The 18,133-nt window shown below is 39.7% G+C and overlaps 1 protein-coding gene across 2 annotated transcripts in view; it reads left to right on the top strand.

The window, feature by feature from the left end:
- The window catches only part of MCF2 (MCF.2 cell line derived transforming sequence), a 52,219-nt gene that overhangs the window by 14,982 nt on the left and 19,104 nt on the right, over nucleotides 1–18,133 (top strand). Inside the window, exons 7-17 of one of the 2 annotated variants that reach the window (XM_034649902.1) lie at nucleotides 429–548; nucleotides 2,704–2,895; nucleotides 3,860–4,051; nucleotides 5,296–5,467; nucleotides 6,830–6,877; nucleotides 10,448–10,485; nucleotides 12,876–12,964; nucleotides 14,324–14,390; nucleotides 15,087–15,202; nucleotides 15,318–15,387; nucleotides 17,085–17,177. In XM_034649902.1, the coding sequence (XP_034505793.1) occupies nucleotides 429–548; nucleotides 2,704–2,895; nucleotides 3,860–4,051; nucleotides 5,296–5,467; nucleotides 6,830–6,877; nucleotides 10,448–10,485; nucleotides 12,876–12,964; nucleotides 14,324–14,390; nucleotides 15,087–15,202; nucleotides 15,318–15,387; nucleotides 17,085–17,177 (1,197 nt within the window). The remainder of the gene's footprint in view (nucleotides 1–428; nucleotides 549–2,703; nucleotides 2,896–3,859; nucleotides 4,052–5,295; nucleotides 5,468–6,829; nucleotides 6,878–10,447; nucleotides 10,486–12,875; nucleotides 12,965–14,323; nucleotides 14,391–15,086; nucleotides 15,203–15,317; nucleotides 15,388–17,084; nucleotides 17,178–18,133) is intronic. The other variant, XM_011226389.2, reaches the window with a different exon arrangement.

Genomic DNA, 18,133 nt, shown 5'->3' with positions numbered 1-18,133 from the left:
AAAAACATTTTTTTCAGATCCAGTAATTTATTTCTATGAAAAGCCTGATGCATGAAGTGAAATCGTGTCTAATTATACATTTTTTTAAAGGTTACAAAAAAGTACCTTCCAGCTGGATGCTTCTGGAAAGTACATCACACATGGTCAGGCTCCTTGCAGTCTCTATCATATAGTACTTTACCAGGAGGTCCAAGGAAAACTCACTCCTTTTCTGTCTTGCATGTGGCCAGCCTGTTTTCCACCCATGACTTTCTTACTTCCTTGGTATTTCACTTGTTCAATTTCTGGGAATAAAATATTCTCCACATGTGCCATTTTTCCATGTAGCTGTCTTTTTTAATAGCATTTCCTACAAAATTGGATTAAGGGAAAATGCTTAATACCTTGTATGCTTTTAAGACTTGTTTTTTTTTTCCCCCTATTTATAGCTTGTGAGTGAAGTTGAACTTATGTTAAACCAACAAGCCGAGTTGGCAGATGTAACAGGGAACATAGGTCAAGTAAAACAAAAAATAAAAAAGTTGGAAAACTTAGATGAAAATTCTCAGGTAAGATTAATCTCAGATGTTCACTATTCTAGTAGTTACATTCTGATAGTGTTCGGTAGTATCAACCCTTATAGGCCACCTTTCATAGCAACGGTTTGTGTAATTGGTTTAATAATACTGGTCTGTATTCTTTTCTGACCAATGTGAGCCAGAGGTGACACTGCATACATGTCCTGTAGCTGTAATAGGTGGCCTCTGAGATGATGATGTGAACAGTTTCAGGCCCACCATTAGGAACAAAGGCGTAAATCATTTTGAAGAAGCTAGAAAAATGTCTATCAAGAATGCTATTTGAGGGGATGCCTGGGTGGCTCAGTGGGTTAAGTGTCTGCCTTGGGCTCAGGTCATGATCCCAGGGTCCTGAGATCGAGCCCCGCATCGGGCTCCCTGTTCAGTGGGGAGTCTGCTTCTCCCTCTCTCTCTGCCCCTCCCCCTGCTCATGCTCTCTCTCTCTCTCAAATAAATAATAAAATCTTTAAAAAAATGCTATTTGGTACTTGGAAATGATGGAAATCTACAGGAGCATAATTCCTTAAATATCCATCATGTGGATGTACAGTTGAAGCAAACACAGATTCAGACAGATAAATCTGCTTCGTCTTAGTAGCTGTGTGACCTTGGGCAAGTTGATTAAATTTTCTAAGCCTTGATGTCTTCTTCTATAAATTGGGGATAAAGTGATTTACTTTGTAGAATGATTATGAGGATTCTTTTAGATTTGTAGGTAAAACAGCACAGTACCTGGGAGAGGTGATAATATAATAAGTAATCAAAAGAGCCAACAATTATTATTTTGCTGGTCTTAAAGGCTTGGACTCATGGCTTTCATAGTTAACACACTAGCTTTGCTCTTCTATCTTATATGTGAGAGCAAAGCCATTGTTTTTTAAGATGCATTCCTAGCAAACAAATAAATTTATGGGTATACTGTAAGCATCTAAAAACAGAATTTGAGGGGCAGCAGTTGTGGTGACCAGTTCTAGAATTATGCTTGTAGGTTGTTGTGACTGTGGGGCAATTTATAAATCTCTGTGGCATAGTAGAAAGGGAAGAAAAATTGGTGTGGAAATGAGGAAGCTTTGAGGTTTTTGTTTGTTTATTTTTGTTTTTAATTTTCTTTAGTTTTGTGATAAAAAATACCCCCATATAACATGAAATTTATACTATCATAACCATTTTTTAAATTATTTTTTTTGAGAGAGAGAAAGAGAGAGTGAGCATGAGCAGGGTGGGGAGGGGCAGAGGGAAAGAGGGAATCTCAAGCAGGCTCCATGCTCAGCACAGAGCCTGACGCGGGGCTGGATCTCAGGACTCTGAGATCATGACCTGAGCCAAAATCAGGAGTCAGGCGCTTCACCAACTGAACCGGCCAGATGCCCCCCATCTTAACCATTTTTAAGTATATAGTTCAGTAGTCTTAACTATAGTCACATTGTTGTGCAGCAGGTTGCCAGAATTTTTTATCTTGCAAATCTGAAACTATACCCGTTTAAAAAATAACTCCCTGTTTTAACCCTGGGTTTCCTGCCAGCTAGGTAGGCCAGTCACTTCATCGTTATGGGCTTCAGTTTTTCTTATTTTACTTTGACCGATATTTCCTGACCCCCTACTGTTTCAGTCACTATGTCAGGAGCAAGTGGGGGACCGGGGTGGGGGGAAGCGGAGGGGGGATGCCAGTAGTTCTTGATAGAGTGGGGGCAAAGTCACGAAGGTCTCTTTCGACTTGGAGACCCTGTGGTGTTCACTTCAGGTATGTAAAGTAGTCAGGTAGATGATGACTAGTGAGATTTCCAAGGCTGAGATGGTATGAAACTCGTTAGCTTTCATTTGGGCCCCGCGCACCTCATTGGATATATGCGGTTCTGTTCTAAATCTGTACGTACCAGGAGAAGCAAGCCTCATCCACACTCTGAGCAGGCTGGTTAATTTTCTGTTTCTGGTACCAGCAATACGTGGGTTTCTGATGGCGTCACTGCTGTCAGCTAATTACCGTAACCGTGAGCTTTCTTAGAGCCTGCAGGAGTGTGACATCAAATCATATTTTTGGCACTCTCTCTGCCTTGCTAAACCAGTCTGCTTCTCAATTACTTTCTTGTCTCTTCTCTATTTGAACAGATATCATACCGTTCTTGTTTTACTCCTTTCTTAACATTAGGATCTGTTAGCAAAGGCCCGGTTTGTGATATTACACGGACACAGACTTGCCGCAAATCACCATTATGCACTTGATTTGATCTGCCAGAGGTGCAATGAACTCCGTTACCTTTCTGATATTTTGGTTAATGAGATCAAAGCCAAAAGGATACAGCTCAGCAGGATCTTCAAAATGCATAAACTCCTGCAGCAGGTAGTGTCATGAGGCCTGATATGTTTCTGAGCGAGAAGATAATTTTTTGTCTTCTAGGGTATAGGGTAAAGGTCTGTCTGGGAGAGCTTTGGAATTAAATTTGGAAGACGTTGAAGGATTGACTTTGACGATGTTTATTTAATCCACGTACCTTTGCTGTATTCATGGCAAGTCTAGTATTGTAAGAATTTTGGCTTCTGTTCTGAATATTGAGATCACGGTTGTGACGGCTTCCTTTCTATTTTGGGTGCATCTCTGAATCCTCTCCTCCGGTGATAGTTTGCAGTCAGCACACTTTCCGAAGCCCTAGAGGCATTTTGCTAAAGCCAGAAACTCCTTCCACACTTCATAGTTATCGCAATAAGAAATTAAACAGTGACGGGAAGATATCCTTCCATGGCTTGGAGGTCTGACCCCTTTCAGAATTAGGCAGTGAACAGAAGAGCTGGCCTCGGAAGTGGAATGTACAATGAGGATGTCATTTACAGATATCATATCTGAACATGAACATTTTAATCTGTATGTCTCCTTCTTTGGAAAGGAAACTTTTATCCTTGTCCTTGGCAATCACTACACATTTATAGTACATTTTATGTTTTCCGAGGCGTTTCATACATCACTTATTGGTCTGGGGAACATAGCATGCAGCTCGAGTGTTAGTGTGGAGACAATGGTCAGCCTCTTCACTGCAGAATGAATTCCTTGTTATGAAATAAGTACAGTGCTTCCCAGCCTGGCTTCGGGCCCAGAGCTACTGAATTGCAATTTCTGGGGGCAGAGCCCAGATATCTTTATTTTTCACAGCTCTGAGAACAACTCTGATTCACAGAAGCCAGGGCTGGTAAACACTCCTAAAGGACAAACATATTTCTATTTATTCATTCATGGTTTTGTGTGTGTGTGTATCTCTGTGTGTGTGTGTGTGTGTGTGTGCGTGCACGCGTGTGTGTGATTTGCTCATCAGGCTCGTCAGTGCTGTGATGAAGGAGAATGCCTTCTAGCTAATCAGGAAATAGATAAGTTTCAGTCTAAAGAAGATGCTCAGAAAGCCCTCCGAGACATTGAAAATTTTCTTGAGATGGCTTTGCCCTTTATAAATTATGATCCTGATACCCTACAGTATGAATTTGATGTAATTTTATCTCCTGAACTCAAGGTAAGAGGCTGGTTTTTTGTTTTTCGGTGGGGTTCCACAGTTAACTTTATGTCAAATTGCAGTTACACGCTTCTCTTAAGGATGAGGCGTGGTATTAGTACCACCATTAAGCATCAGAGAATCCAAAGGCTTGAAGTGCCAGGCTGGCTCAGTTGGTAGAACATGTGACTCTTGATCTCATGGTCACCAGTTTGAGCCCCACGTTGGGTGTAGAGATTTCTTAAAAAAGCACTAAATCAGTAAATAAATAGACTTTTAAAGAAAGCATCCCAAGGCTTTATGCTTGCTATATAATGAAGAATAAATCCTCTTTGAGCTGTGACGCCATTATTTTTCAACTCTTTTCACATACTAGGAGTTTTCACGTGCATTGTTTTGCGAATGCTTAGAGGAGGGGCTAAAGCTATCCTAGTAGAATACTGGGCCCGTGTCAGGAGCATTCTACTCCAAATGTCTTGTCTTCCTGCTGCACTTACTACCAACAGGTGCTGTGTGGCCACAGATCTGGCTTTCCTACTGAGATTGAGAATGAAAAGATAAAGGGGCTTGTTGGGGGAGGGGTGCGAGCAGACATTGGTATTAACAAGGAAGAGACCTATGGGTTACCGCAGTACCACCCTGTTGGACATGTCATGAAGCACTCTCACTACATTGTAGTGAAGAGATTTTGTGATGCTGTTTGTTGTCAAAATGTGTAGTTGACTCTGAAGTTTGGAACAGTATCTAAAACTGTGCTTAGCTGCAAATTTTAAGGCATACCCCAGAAAATCAGAAATGTGGCCACAATAATCAAGTGATTCCTCTAGAAGCAACCAAGCTAATCTCTAACTGCCTCAAATCATCTAGGAGGAGCTTTTTACACCACAGAGAACTGTAGAATGTCCTGCAGGCTAACACGTAACACACTGCTCTGACTGGTGCTTAACTGGTGGCTTTCTCGTGTTAAACATGCCTCCTTTTCCAGCCCTTATTCCTTCCAGCCATGACGGGTAACGCACTTGAGACAGTGACCTATTTCATGACTGCTCGATCAATTTCTTCAAGTTGTTTTGGTTGAGATCTTCTGGTTTTATGACCATGTGAAGATAGTGCATTCATCTGTTTTCTGTTGCTTCCCCAGTTTTTTCTAGTTATATTTTGAGCTCTAAATTAAATTTTCAACCATCTGGGTCTGAGAAATGTCATAAGATTTGTAATGACCCCAATTCAGAAAGTATTTCACAGAAGTTTCGTACAACCCGCAGGTTCAAATGCAGACTGTACAACTCAAGCTTGAACACATCCGAAGCGTATTTGAGAACCAACAAGCTGGTTTCAGGAACGTGACGGATAAGCATGTGAAGCCAGTCCAGTTTGTGGTACCTGCTTCTGACAATTTGATGAGATCTAGAACACCATTGTTTTCACCTAAACATGGTAAAGTATCTTATGTTCACTCTTTTTTTTCCTGCTGTTGTCTGTTACTCTTGATGTAAATACTGAATGCATTCTTCGGTCCTGATAAATTGAAATTTTATTTAAGCATCTTTGGTCACGTTTACACTCTCTTGCACAAGGCAGAAGTCATGGTCGAGATTGTCGTACAACAGAAAAACGTAGTAACATAGTGTAGTACAGAATGAGGGCAATCTGGACTGCATGGTCCAACCTTACAACGAGCACGAACATTTTATGAGCATCAAACCCACCCCTTTCTTCCGCAAGTGGAGGAAAGCATATGAATCTGATACACATGGGCGTGCGTTTGCATGCGCACACACGTATTTACTACTTACGTGGATAGATAATTACTTGGTTCTTCTTAGCTTCTAGTAAGTAAATGCCTTAGGTAATAGAATGGATTGCCTTTTCTAAGTAAGCGCTGGTAAAGAGTAATTTTGCTAGTAATTAACTGTTTGAGTCCATTTTCTTGTTTTAATCTTTGTAGACTAGTTTTAACCATGTGATAGCCATTTCCTTTCTACATTCTGTAGGATAAAATAACTATCCTGACTGTGGTGCAAACTAATCTGGAAGTAAGATGATTCCATTGCCCGAAGTTTCCCTTGAGCTGCCTCTGGGGCCGGGGCCTCTTAGGGGAGAGTAATTTGGCCTTTGTGGCCCTAAATTAGTTGAACAGGTGAACATGGGACTAACTTTGGTCTGTCTGATCTGAAGGATCAGAGACCTCATTAATGTATGGGAAGTGCTTTGAAATTGGGAGAAAGCTTGAACCAAGCATAAGGAGCATAAAAACCTCGGTCAGTCCCTGCGTGGATCATATGAAAACGAAGTGATGAAAGCATGTCATATGCTCACAAATGAAACTATGAACAGTGCCATAAGTGAAGAACGTTGACTAAGAAGATACAGGGCAAAAGAATAAAACAACCCAAAAAACCAATAAGGGGCTACAAGCTAACAGCTCTGGGAATAAAAATAGGATAGGTTTATATTCCTTAGCAGAAGACAGACCTCAGTTAGATGTCTGGCTCTGTTTATCGGCTGTGTGACCTGGGGCAGTTCACTTAACTTCTTTTAGCCTAGTTTCCTTGTTTGTAAAATAGGAACAATATTGCCTACTGACTTGAAAGCGTTGTTGTGAAGACAGAAAAAAACGCTTCTAGCATATAAACAGTACTGAATAAACTAGACCATCCGTCTGACTAAGTTTTCCTGCTCTGTAGTCCTCTGAAAGCTCAGCTCCGCTGAAGGCGTTAGTCACTAAAAGTACATTTTGTTTTATTTTTTTTTCTTTCCAATATTCTTATTTAATGGCATTACACTTTTTTTCTGCAGTGGGAGTTGGATACTCTTTCTTTGAAGCATGTAAACTTTTTTCCAAAGGTACCCATCTTTATTGCTTTTCTTCGGTACATTTTCTGAGTTTGCATACATGTGAAAAAACCAGTTTGACATCTAAAACCAGCAACAATTCGTTCTTGAATTTTGCCCACAATTAACTTTCTCCCTTTTTTTCATAATAATCACCCATATTCTCTCCGCATTAAACTTACCTTGGAAAATGACCATCTGAAAAGTAGCTTATGCTTTTAAACTCAATCTCATCAAATGCCCACTCATAAAAAGAAACCAAGAAAAACAATTGGCAATGTTAAAATAAATCAAGCTTTCTTTCATTTTAGAGACTCGTGTCATCCACAATATGACTATTTGTTGGGAGTAGCTTGAATTTTCCTCAATTTAAGACTGCCTAATGTATTTATGTGGAAGAAGGAAGCTGACTGAATAAATGATATGGATGGATAAATGATTTTACCCATTATTTATTGTGGTTTCTAAATTAAACCAAAGCATCATTTATGCTACCGACATTGTTTATTTTTACCTCATTGCTCTGTGAGTAGTGGGGATTTTAACAATCAGGTCTAAATAATTCTTTAAGACTTCTAATTGCTAAGCCAAGTATATAAGATTTGGTCAAATCAAATTTTGTTAATATTTTATTTTATACAATAAGTCAAACTGGTTTTGTTTGTTTTTGTTTATTTTTATTAATTTGCATCAAACAATCCTGTACCTAGCACAGTGCCTGGCAACTAGCAGGATGCAATAAATATTTGTTGAATTAATTTTTTAAAAGATTTTATTATTTGAGAGAGAGAGAGGGAGGAAGTGGGATTGGGGGGAGGGGCCGAGGAAGAGAATCTCCAGCAGACTCCCCGCTGAGCGCAGAGCCCCACGTGGGGCTCGATCTCACAATCCTGAGATCATGACCTGAGCCAAATCAAGAGTCGCTTAACCCCTGAATTAATACTTAATACAAAGGGAAGTTAGCAAAGAACATTGTGAGGGGTAAACTGTGGTTTGAGCTCCTGTAGCTTTAGTCCGCATCTGTCTCGGAAGCTTCAGACCTGCATTTACAGTCTGCCTCCTTGAATTTCCTATAGGCCACTCAGACTCCGCATACCCCAGCCTGATAGCCTCTCCTGCAGTCTTCCCCTCTTCCTCTGTTCCTCATCTCAGCGAATAGTACTGTGATTCCCGCGGTCGCCCCAGCCTGGGTCACTGGCTTCCCCTTTGCACTCAAGCCCCACCTTTAATCAGTCACAAAATCCACTTCTTTCCATACCCACTGCTGTTGCTCACTGCCACTTCCTCAATCCAAGCTAAAGTCGTCTGTTGCCTTGACAACCGCAGCAGTCTCCCTGTCTCCCCACTTTCCCTTTCGCATGCCTCTACTTGTCTTGCCTGTTGGACTTTACAGTACTGTTCTCTCTCTGAGACACTGCTTGCTTCCCTCTCCCTTTCCCCTTTGCTGGCTTCTTTTCCTCCAGCAGATTTCCTGTCCCTAGTCCACTTCCTTCACATAGGCTTTTCTTTCCTGCCTCTCCTCCTCGGCGCCCAGTTTGGTTGAGTGTCCATGCTGTGTGGTCACATGCCCAGCCGTGTGTCTTTACTGCTTTTGTGTAATTGCCTGTTTTCCGTCTCTCTTGTTAGACTGTAAACTCTGTAAGGACAGGGACTGTGTGCAGTCCATGTTTGTATCCCCAGCCCTAAACATGGAGCTTAGCATGTAGAACAGGTGCACCATAATTTCATGTCTCTATTCACATTTTGAAAGAATGAATTTCTCTACCTTGCTTTTCAGAAAAAGCTGCATTCCTCATGAACTGTGTATATATTCCTTTTTCATCTCTTAATGTAGTTGCAAAGAATTAATTATTAGGACAGCCAATTAGTAAGGCTCCCTCAGTTACCTTTATAAATAAGTTTGGATCTCTGTGTATCAGGTGTCTTTCAAGAGGTGAAACTTAAGTGTTCATTGAGAAATTGATTTTATGTGGTAAGTGCCACTAAGTCTAACATATATTTATATATATGATGCTATAAACATAAAGCTTGTATATAAAATATATATATTTTTAACTTTTTTAATTTGTGTATAGTTGACACACATTACTTTAGTTTCCACTGTACAACATAGAGATTCAATATCTCTATACGTCATGCTATGTTCTGTACATAAAATATACATATATATGTATATATATATATACATATGTGTGTGTGTGTGTGTGTATTTTAAGTAGGCCCACACTTGACGTGGGGCTTGAACTCATAACCCTGGATCAAGACTTACATGTGCTCCTGACTAAGCCAGCCAGGTGCCCCTATAAAATGTATTTTTAGTTTTACTTCTTTAAAAAAGTTTATTTCAAGTAATCTCTACATCTAGCAGGGAGCTTGAACTCATGACCTTGAGATCAAGAGTCGCACACTCTTCCGATGAGCCAGCCAGGGGCCCCTAAAATGTATTTTTAAATAATGAAAGTGAAATATAAAATTTCGAGAACCTAACAGCGTGGCCTTTCCCTGAGTGTGCCTTGCAGTGCTTCCTGCCAAGGAGGAAAGGGCAAAAAGTATATTTCTTCCATAGAGAGAAGAGACCCCTGCAGCCTGTGTGGGTGGCAGCCTTTTTTAGCCTCACTGAAAATAAGGAGATCGAATGACCTAGTCTTGAATTGGACCATGCCCTGGGGTTTGTAAGAACATTTGGACTCCTTGCTTAATAATATATGGGCTCACCTATTGTAAACACAACAGAAAGATGAAACAAAGAAGGGAAGGGGCGCCTGGCTGACTCAGTTGGAAGAGCATGCAACTCTTGATCTCAGGTCGTGAGTTCGAGCCCCCCATTGGGTGTAGAGACTGCTAAAAACAAATAAACTTCAAAAAAATACAGATAGCTTCACTTTCAACATGTTTTAAAAAAAGAAGAGATTAAACAGGAAGAACAGAAAGATCAAAGCTTGGAATTTTGACGAAATTTATTTTGTTTTAGCATTTTAATGTGCTTCAGAGTCATTTTATGTAGTTGTTAGAAGTACGTATTCTGATAGTAGACTATGCAGATTTGAACACTACCTCTGTTTCTTGGACAAGATACTAACCTTACTTACTTATCTATGAAATGGGGATAGAAATAGTACATATCTGTTAGGGTTGATTTGAGGATTAAAAACCAAAATGGGTGTGTAGGGCTTAGAACTGCCTGGTATGTAGTTATTAGTTAAATTCAGATGTTTCTCCAAACTCTTTTTGATACAGTTAGTCAGTGAACTACAATCTGATGAAATGCTTATGTGTCAAAATGAACAGTAAATCTGCAAATAATTACGAGTACTAACACTTACCTTCATGCTCACTCGGCAATCAAGTGGTTGTTTGATGAGTCAGAGAATGTGTGAAGATGTAGCGAAGTGATCCTTGATAATTTGAAATCATATAGATGAATCTAACCAGTCAACTGTTTTGTATAGTGTGATTTAAGAATACTAATATAAATATGTTAGAATATTCATAGCTCTCTATTTAATAAACGTGCATGCATTTTAATTGAAAGTGTTGATTTTAATTCTGGTTTGAAATTCCTCTTTCATATTTTTCTACCAGGAAAGAAGACTTGGAGACAAAATCAGAGCAACTTAAAAGTAAATACCATTAATTAATTCAAAATTGGCTTTATTGCTGTAGTTGCAGAATTGGTATGGAGGTTTAAACCATATTTTTAATCCACTAAACCAATTTTGTATGTTTGAAAGCCTATTTAATCTAAAAGAAGGTGCTTCTGCATTGTGTCTAATTGCAGTCCTGGCATATTCCCAGGTATGTGAGCAGTTTTTCAAGTCTTGGCTCAAGTTCAGAATTAATTTCTGTAAAACACCTATCAGGCCCAGCTTCTCTTTCCCCCACCCCACCTCAATAAACTTAAATAAGTATTGCACGTTTCTACAAAATAAGATTCCTTTCGTAACTGATTACATTCCTATAAGTATGAAACGTGGACAAAGGACAGGTGCTAATGGCCCATACTCTGGGCTCAAAGAAGGCATCTATTCATTTCTTGATCGATACAAGGCTCCTTCCCAGTTGTCCATGATATTCTGGTATCTGCACAGAGCAGCCTCATCGTAACGGTAGGCCCTGCATTTTCCTTGTGTCTTCTTGATGGTAAATAAGGACAAGAACATGTATCTCCAAGAGGCAGTATAGCAGTGATAGAGACTACCTGGCTTTTAATGCCAACTCCATCAGTTACTGGCTACATAACCTAGGGTAAGTTCTCTGGAACTCCATTTCCTTATCTATAAACTGGGGATAATCACGCAATACCCTCATCATAACGTAACATAATACGTAACATAATATTTCTACACCATTATGAGCTGGCTAATGAATGGCCTGGTTATCCTCTTATACAGCCACAGCTTCTGTTTTCAAGAAGAAACAGGCTGAATACTGAATTCCATAGTCTTGCGGGTCTTTCGCTTCCAGTTTCCACTCATGACACCCTAACGTTCGTCCATGTGGAGCTACTCATTTGCATATCCCAGGGGAAAAATAGGAGGCTGTGGCTCTGTACATTTTTTGGGTGAGATTTCCAGCTGGTGAACCGAGTTCCAAACTGCGCACGTTCTTCCAGTTCAAGTCCATCTGCATAACCCTCAGGCATTTAAAAGTATAAATTTGTGTTTCGAAACTTTCCAAACGTGTCTTTCAGAAACCTGTTAGGAGTAAAGGATGCGTACCTTTCTGATGCATGAAGAAGCACGCAGCAGTCTCAGTCTTAGTTATAGTATTAAAATGATAATAGTTGGCACATTCGGATAGAGCGAATCAAAGCCTAGTCTTAAGGAGGGAGCATAATGGTGGCACACCATGGGCTTGACTCTGTTTCATCACTTATTAGGTATGGGACCCTGGCCGGGTTGCTAAACCTCCCTGAGCCTCAGCTTTCCCATATGTAAAATGAGGATAAGTGTGCCACAGCTTGCTAAATGGCTGGGAAGATTGGATACAATGATTTGTGTTAAGTACCTACAACGGTGCCTGCACAATATATAGGAAATAGTCAATGAATGTTTATTCCTTTCCACAGGTGTTTGTAATGTTTTGTGGAAACGCTTTTTAGCTGACAGATCTCATACTTCTTTTGGGGTTCTACATTTACTTGGAGTTCAGGCATTTTGTAGGCTCAGAAGTCCAAATACAGCCAGGATCCCTGGAAGATACTGCTGAGGCTTCTGAAGAACAAGTCACCACCACAGATCTCACGTAGTTGACGCAGCAGGCCGGTCCAAAAACTGACATGTGGCAGAGACAGAGACTGACAGGTTATGGCCATTTTAAGAACAAATAGACAGTTACCCACATGTTATTAGCCCTGGAGTGTATCATCAGATTTTTATCACATCATGCGTATTCCTGATGATACCACTGAATCATTAGAAGGCGAGTCAATGATGTTGGGTATCCTTGGTTAAGAAACTCAAGGATTCATGTAATATTTCCTGGAAAGTTTCCATCAAAAATCATTAAGGTTAGAAAGCTGTTTTTTTCTTCAATGAATAAACTTTAGTTATTTGGAAACTCAACTTTTTATAAATTAACCTCACTTCCCCAAAGTGCCAAATGAATGAGACATTATTTAATGTGTAAAATACAATTTTTTTTCTTAGAGTGCGAGTGGGGGCTGGGGGAAGGTGGTGGGAGGCACAGAGGGAGAGGGAGAGAGAATCCCAATCTCACGACCCTGAGATCATGACCTGAGCCGAAATCAAGTGTTAGATGTTTAACCGACTGAGCGACCCAGGCGCCCCATGTGTAAAATAAATTCTAATTAGTATCTTAAATCTGTCCTCTTTGGCAACTCAATTTTTTTTTTACCAGTGTATGTCAAAGTTATTCCTGAAAAAAATAATCCTGGTGTTTTCAAGTTATCTATACAGGACCTAGGGAGAACTTAATTTGAGCTAGATTTTCTTCAAAAAGAACTATACTTACATAGATGCTAATTTAACTTTTATTTTCATCATTTCAGATTGAAGTGGTGCATGACTGTCAGGACAAGAGAAGTTCTGGTCAATCCTCCAGTTTGGACAACGACAATAGCTTGGATGTTTTACAGAAGTATCTTTTCTTTATTGACATACACTCATATACACATCTACCAGTAGGAATCTCTGATTCAGTGTTGAAGGCAAATGTGGTTGGAGTTTGAAATCACAGAATGGGGTTCTGTTACGTCGATGAAAAGAGCACTAGATGAGGTGTCAGAAGTCCTAGAATTAGGCCTGGCTAACCTATGCTCTGTTTGTGTGACTTGAAAATTAGCTAGAGTTTTCCAGAATCTTCATTTCCTCTTTTGTAGAAGAGGTAAAAGTGAATGAGATGATGTTTCAAAAACTACAAGGGTTATGTAGATATACAATGTTATTTTATAGATGTCTACTTTTATAAAATTATGTTACTATTCTAGACATAAGAATGTTTACCTTTTTTAAAAGATTTTATTTGGGGGGGCGCCTGGGTGGCACAGCGGTTAAGCGTCTGCCTTCGGCTCAGGGCGTGATCCCGGCGTTCTGGGATCGAGGCCCCACATCAGGCTCCTCCGCTATGAGCCTGCTTCTTCCTCTCCCACTCCCCCTGCTTGTTCCCTCTCTCGCTGGCTGTCTCTATCTCTGTCGAATAAATAAATAAAATCTTCAAAAAAAAAAAAGATTTTATTTGGGGCACCTGGGTGGCTCAGTCGGTTAAGTGACTGACTCATGATTTTGGCTCAGGTCATGATCTCAGGTTTATGAGATCAAGCCTCGAGTCAGGCTCCATGCTCAGCACGGAGTCCGCTTGAGATTCTGCTTAAGATTCCCTCTGCCCCTTCCCCCACTCACTCACTCTCTCTCTCATATAAATAAGTAAAGAAAATCTTTTTAAATAACCAACTCTTACAACTCAATGGTAAGAAGGAAAAAAACCCCACAGATTAAAAAAAAGATTTAATTTATTTATTTGAGAGAGTGAGAGTGATGGTGGGGGGGAGCAGAGGGAGAGGGAGGAAGGGAAAAAATCTCGAGCTGACTCCCTGCTGAGCGCAGAGCCCAGGCGGGGCTCAATCCCACAGCCCTGGGATCGTGACCGGAATTGAAACCAAGAGTTGGATGCTTAACTGACTGAGACACCCACGTGCCCAGTTAATTGATTCTTAACCTTAGTGAGATAGAAATAAAGTGGGTTTTTTTTTTCATTTAAAAATAAGCCCTGAGCCCCCTTTCCTTTCTTCTAAATGTATTTTTAAAGAGTCTTGTGGGTGGTACTTATTCCAGAAACCATACAATTAATTTTGTATTTTGGTGATAAAACCAAAACCATTGGTAGTTCCTACGCATTAACAATTTTTACCTTAGACAATTTATAATGAGAATGATTGAAAGGTCATAATGCAATTCTAAAGCAACAAAATAACTGATAAATATTGTTTCTTCACTTTAGCCACGTCTTGAATGAACTGATACAGACAGAGAGGGTGTATGTTCGTGAGCTGTTTACTGTTTTGTTGGTAAGTGACTCAAATGGTATTTTCCCATCTCTGCCCGAATGCTGTCCTGTTACATTCGGTAGGAGGTGTTGAGTCTTGTCTTGCTGTCTCCTTCCTTGGTCGTCACATGCCAGCAGGAGGTATTTCTCCCACTGAGGCTGCATGTCTGTGAAAAGTGCGTATTCAGGTTCTCCCTCAGTAGTGAGAATTGTGGAACCCAGATTTTATTATAGAAGGGATAAGCTGTTTTCTTAAGAAAGCAGACTGTTATAATTATTCCCAGGGTGCTATTTAGAGATGGTGATGTAAAGAACTAAAAGTAGGAGTAAAACAGTCATTCGATACAAATGTCATAACATTAATTTGGTCTGAAAAAGCTAAACACGTATTGCCAGTTTAAGGAGAGGTTAATGACCTGTAATATAATTTTCATGCTTGGTTTCTGTTTTGTTTCCTACACTTTATTCTACCCATTGAGTGGGAAACCATGAGTTCCTTGTCTTGCTTTCTAAAAAAAAAAAAAAAAAAGAAGAAGAAGAAAGAAAAAAATTTTTTTTAAATGAATAACTTTGGGTACTGGAAGATTTGATTGTTAAAATTACCAACAGCTTTACCCACTCATCCCCTATACATTCTTCTGTATCTGTGCCTTTGGTGGCCCAAACGAATGTGAATATGAATATTTTTTAAATGAATAAATGTATTTATTTTGGGCAGGGCTATCGAGTGGAGATGGATAATCCTGAGATGTTTGATCTTATGCCACCTCTCCTGAGAAATAAAAAGGATATTCTCTTTGGAAATATGGCAGAAATATATGAATTCCATAACAAGTATGTAATAGCTAAATTGAATTTTCTTTTTCATCATATTATTTAAAGGGCTGTTGGCCAATTTATTGTATTTCACATAAAATGATATCATTTTTTTTCTCTGAAATTTTCACAGCATTTTCTTGAGCAGTCTGGAAAATTGCGTTGATGCTCCAGAAAGAGTGGGACCTTGTTTCCTGGAAAGGGTTTGTTAATTATTATTTAAAATATATAAATATGGGCCACTAAAATAGCAGCTCATTTTATAGGACCAGATTTAGAGACAAAGTCGGTGTTGTGTTTTCTGTCTTTATGTTTTTGGAGGAGACACATCACCCTGGCAAGTATTTAATGTTAAACCAGGTTTTGCTACAGCAGTTGATGCAGCGATGTACCTGGAGCGTGCAGGTGGCCATTGTCTTCCGTGGTCTCAGCTGCTTCAATGGCTCAGCTTGTGACCACTGACCTCTGGAGTCAGGGACCGTCCTGGCTAGGAAGATGTGAGACTTGGAATCACCTTCGCATAACCATTCTTGGTTTGGTTGATTTTTAGCCTCAGAGATGCCTTGGCATTCCCCTCGAATACATGCAAAGTCTTAGACTCAAACGTAGTCTGGCTTTTCGACACCAGGATATCTGTCACAGGAACTTTGCGAAACAGGGCTGTCTGTTCTTTGTATTCTACGAGATCATTCAGGGAGGCTCATTTCTCCATGTCTCAAGAGAATGCTAAGCACAATTGACTTTGTAATCTTACCTCTCCTCCCTTAGAATGTTTTCTTAGGATATTCTCTGCTTATATACCTCCTCCTCTTCCTGAAATATCAGTTAATGGACTCAGAATGTGATAAGGTTAAGAAAAACCTATTTGTTACTACATTTCTCAATATATTCTCACTTTAAACACATTTGAATGATAGATTCTTCCCTGACTTCCCTAAGCAACACCAGTCTCTTTCCTTTGGACTTGTGTAGTACTTAATGTCTGTACTACTCATTGGGGATTTTATGTTTGCTATGAATTTTTACACATATTTGTGAATTCTGTCTCCAACTGAATGAAAAAGTCTTTGAGGCAAGGTCCATATCCTATATATCTTTGTATCTCTCGTAAGGTGAACAGAGTTTTTGGCAACCAGCATTGGTTTAATAAATGCCTGTTGATAATGTTCATTCATTAGTACCCATCTACTGAACCCTTACTATACACCAAGCACTGTGCTAGGCAATGTGGATAGCAAGACCAAGACTATTCCCATAGAAAAAGAGGGAAAAATAATTGTATTCAGTGTGAGTTGTGCTATATCAAGGATATACAAAGGATCCTGTGGGAGCCAAGAAGAGAGGCATCTTACGTAGATTGGAGTATAAACGATGGCTTTCGAGAAGAGATGACTCATGAGAAGGATGTTGAAGAATGAGTAGGAGGTAGCCTGTTAGATGAGGGTCAGAGAGAATAGCATGGGCAGATGCCTAGTGGGGTTATAATTCGATGATACCCCAGTGATGAACCAAGGATGTTGGGAGTTAGCTCCAACTTCATTCACTAGGGAAGCGAGAGACTAATAGCATGGAAAGAACATGTTTCTTTGTACCCTATTAGCTCATACTTACGAGAAAAATTCATCTGTTTTTATAGTTCAGCCAGAGAAGGCTTTTCTCTAATTCTCAGACTTGGTAAGTGAAGGTTATGAAATTACTGGGATAATTATGTGTCCCTCTACTCAGTCTGGTGGGCATGCTTTTCTTGGAATATAAAGAAGGCTAGCTGCCAGTGTGGCAGGCCCTTTGGGCCACATTCCCTATAATGCTTGGCCCCACTCATTCTTGTTCAGCCTTTCTTGATAAGAAAAGTACATGTTCACAAATTGATAATATATTTGAATTTTACTTTTTATCACAGAAAGATGATTTTCAGATGTATGCAAAATACTGTCAGAATAAACCCAGATCAGAGGCAATTTGGAAGAAGTACTCAGAATGTGCCTTTTTCCAGGTATAGTAATTATTCAGGTATTGGGTATACTCCTTCTGGAAGATACTGGGATATTTCTGATAAATTCATATTCTACTTTAAGTTCTATACAATACAGATCAAAGAACTATTTGCCCTGCTGCAGAACACGCACATGCACACACATGGGCACAAATATATGTGCTGCTTCTCAGAGGCAATGACTTTCAGTTCTTTTAGCTTCTTCCTTTGGTATTTACCTCCATGTTTCCAAATAGCATATTTATATTGCTACTTTAGCCCTCTTCACTGCCCCTGCCCCACACTGGATACACACACATACTTCTTTTCCTCCAAAACATCCAATATGGTTGTGAGTTTAGTTATATAGATATACAGTGTTAAATTATTAAGACTATGTAATTCCTATACTCAGATGAATCCTGTGATATCACATGGTTGATTTTCCATCCCTTTTGTTTTTCTTGCAGTTGTCTTTTTTACTTGCTTAATTTTCGATCAATTTTTTATTTTTTAAAATTTTATTCATTTCTTTATTTTTAAAGACTTATCTATTTATTTGAGAGAGAGAGAGTGAGCACCTGCATGTGCAGGGGGAGGGGCAGAGGGAGAGAAGCAGACTCCCCACTGAGCGTGGACCCGACATGGAGCTCGATCTCACAACCCTGAGATCATGACCTGAACTGAAATCAAGAGTCCGACACTTAACTGAGGCAGCCAGGCGCCCCTCGCTTAATTTTTTAGGTACTTTCCCATATTCTACCCTAACCTCTCCTGGTTATGAGAATTACATAAATCTCTTCTTAGTACGTTAAACATACTCTCTGTTCTCTGAATTTTATTTTGAATTATTCTCTCCTGCACTTCTCTGATCTGCTCATTGAGACTCACTAGACCTGTTGCACAGCTGTCAACCTGGGATCTTAATGAGTATAACTTTTGGGGTAGGCTTCCCTGTTTGCTAGGTGCCATATCTT

The sequence above is a fragment of the Ailuropoda melanoleuca genome, chromosome X (genome assembly GCF_002007445.2).
Source record: "Ailuropoda melanoleuca isolate Jingjing chromosome X, ASM200744v2, whole genome shotgun sequence".
NCBI lineage: Eukaryota > Metazoa > Chordata > Mammalia > Carnivora > Ursidae > Ailuropoda > Ailuropoda melanoleuca.
Note: the sequence above shows the minus strand (reverse complement) of the source record. Positions and strands in the feature narration are given on the sequence as shown.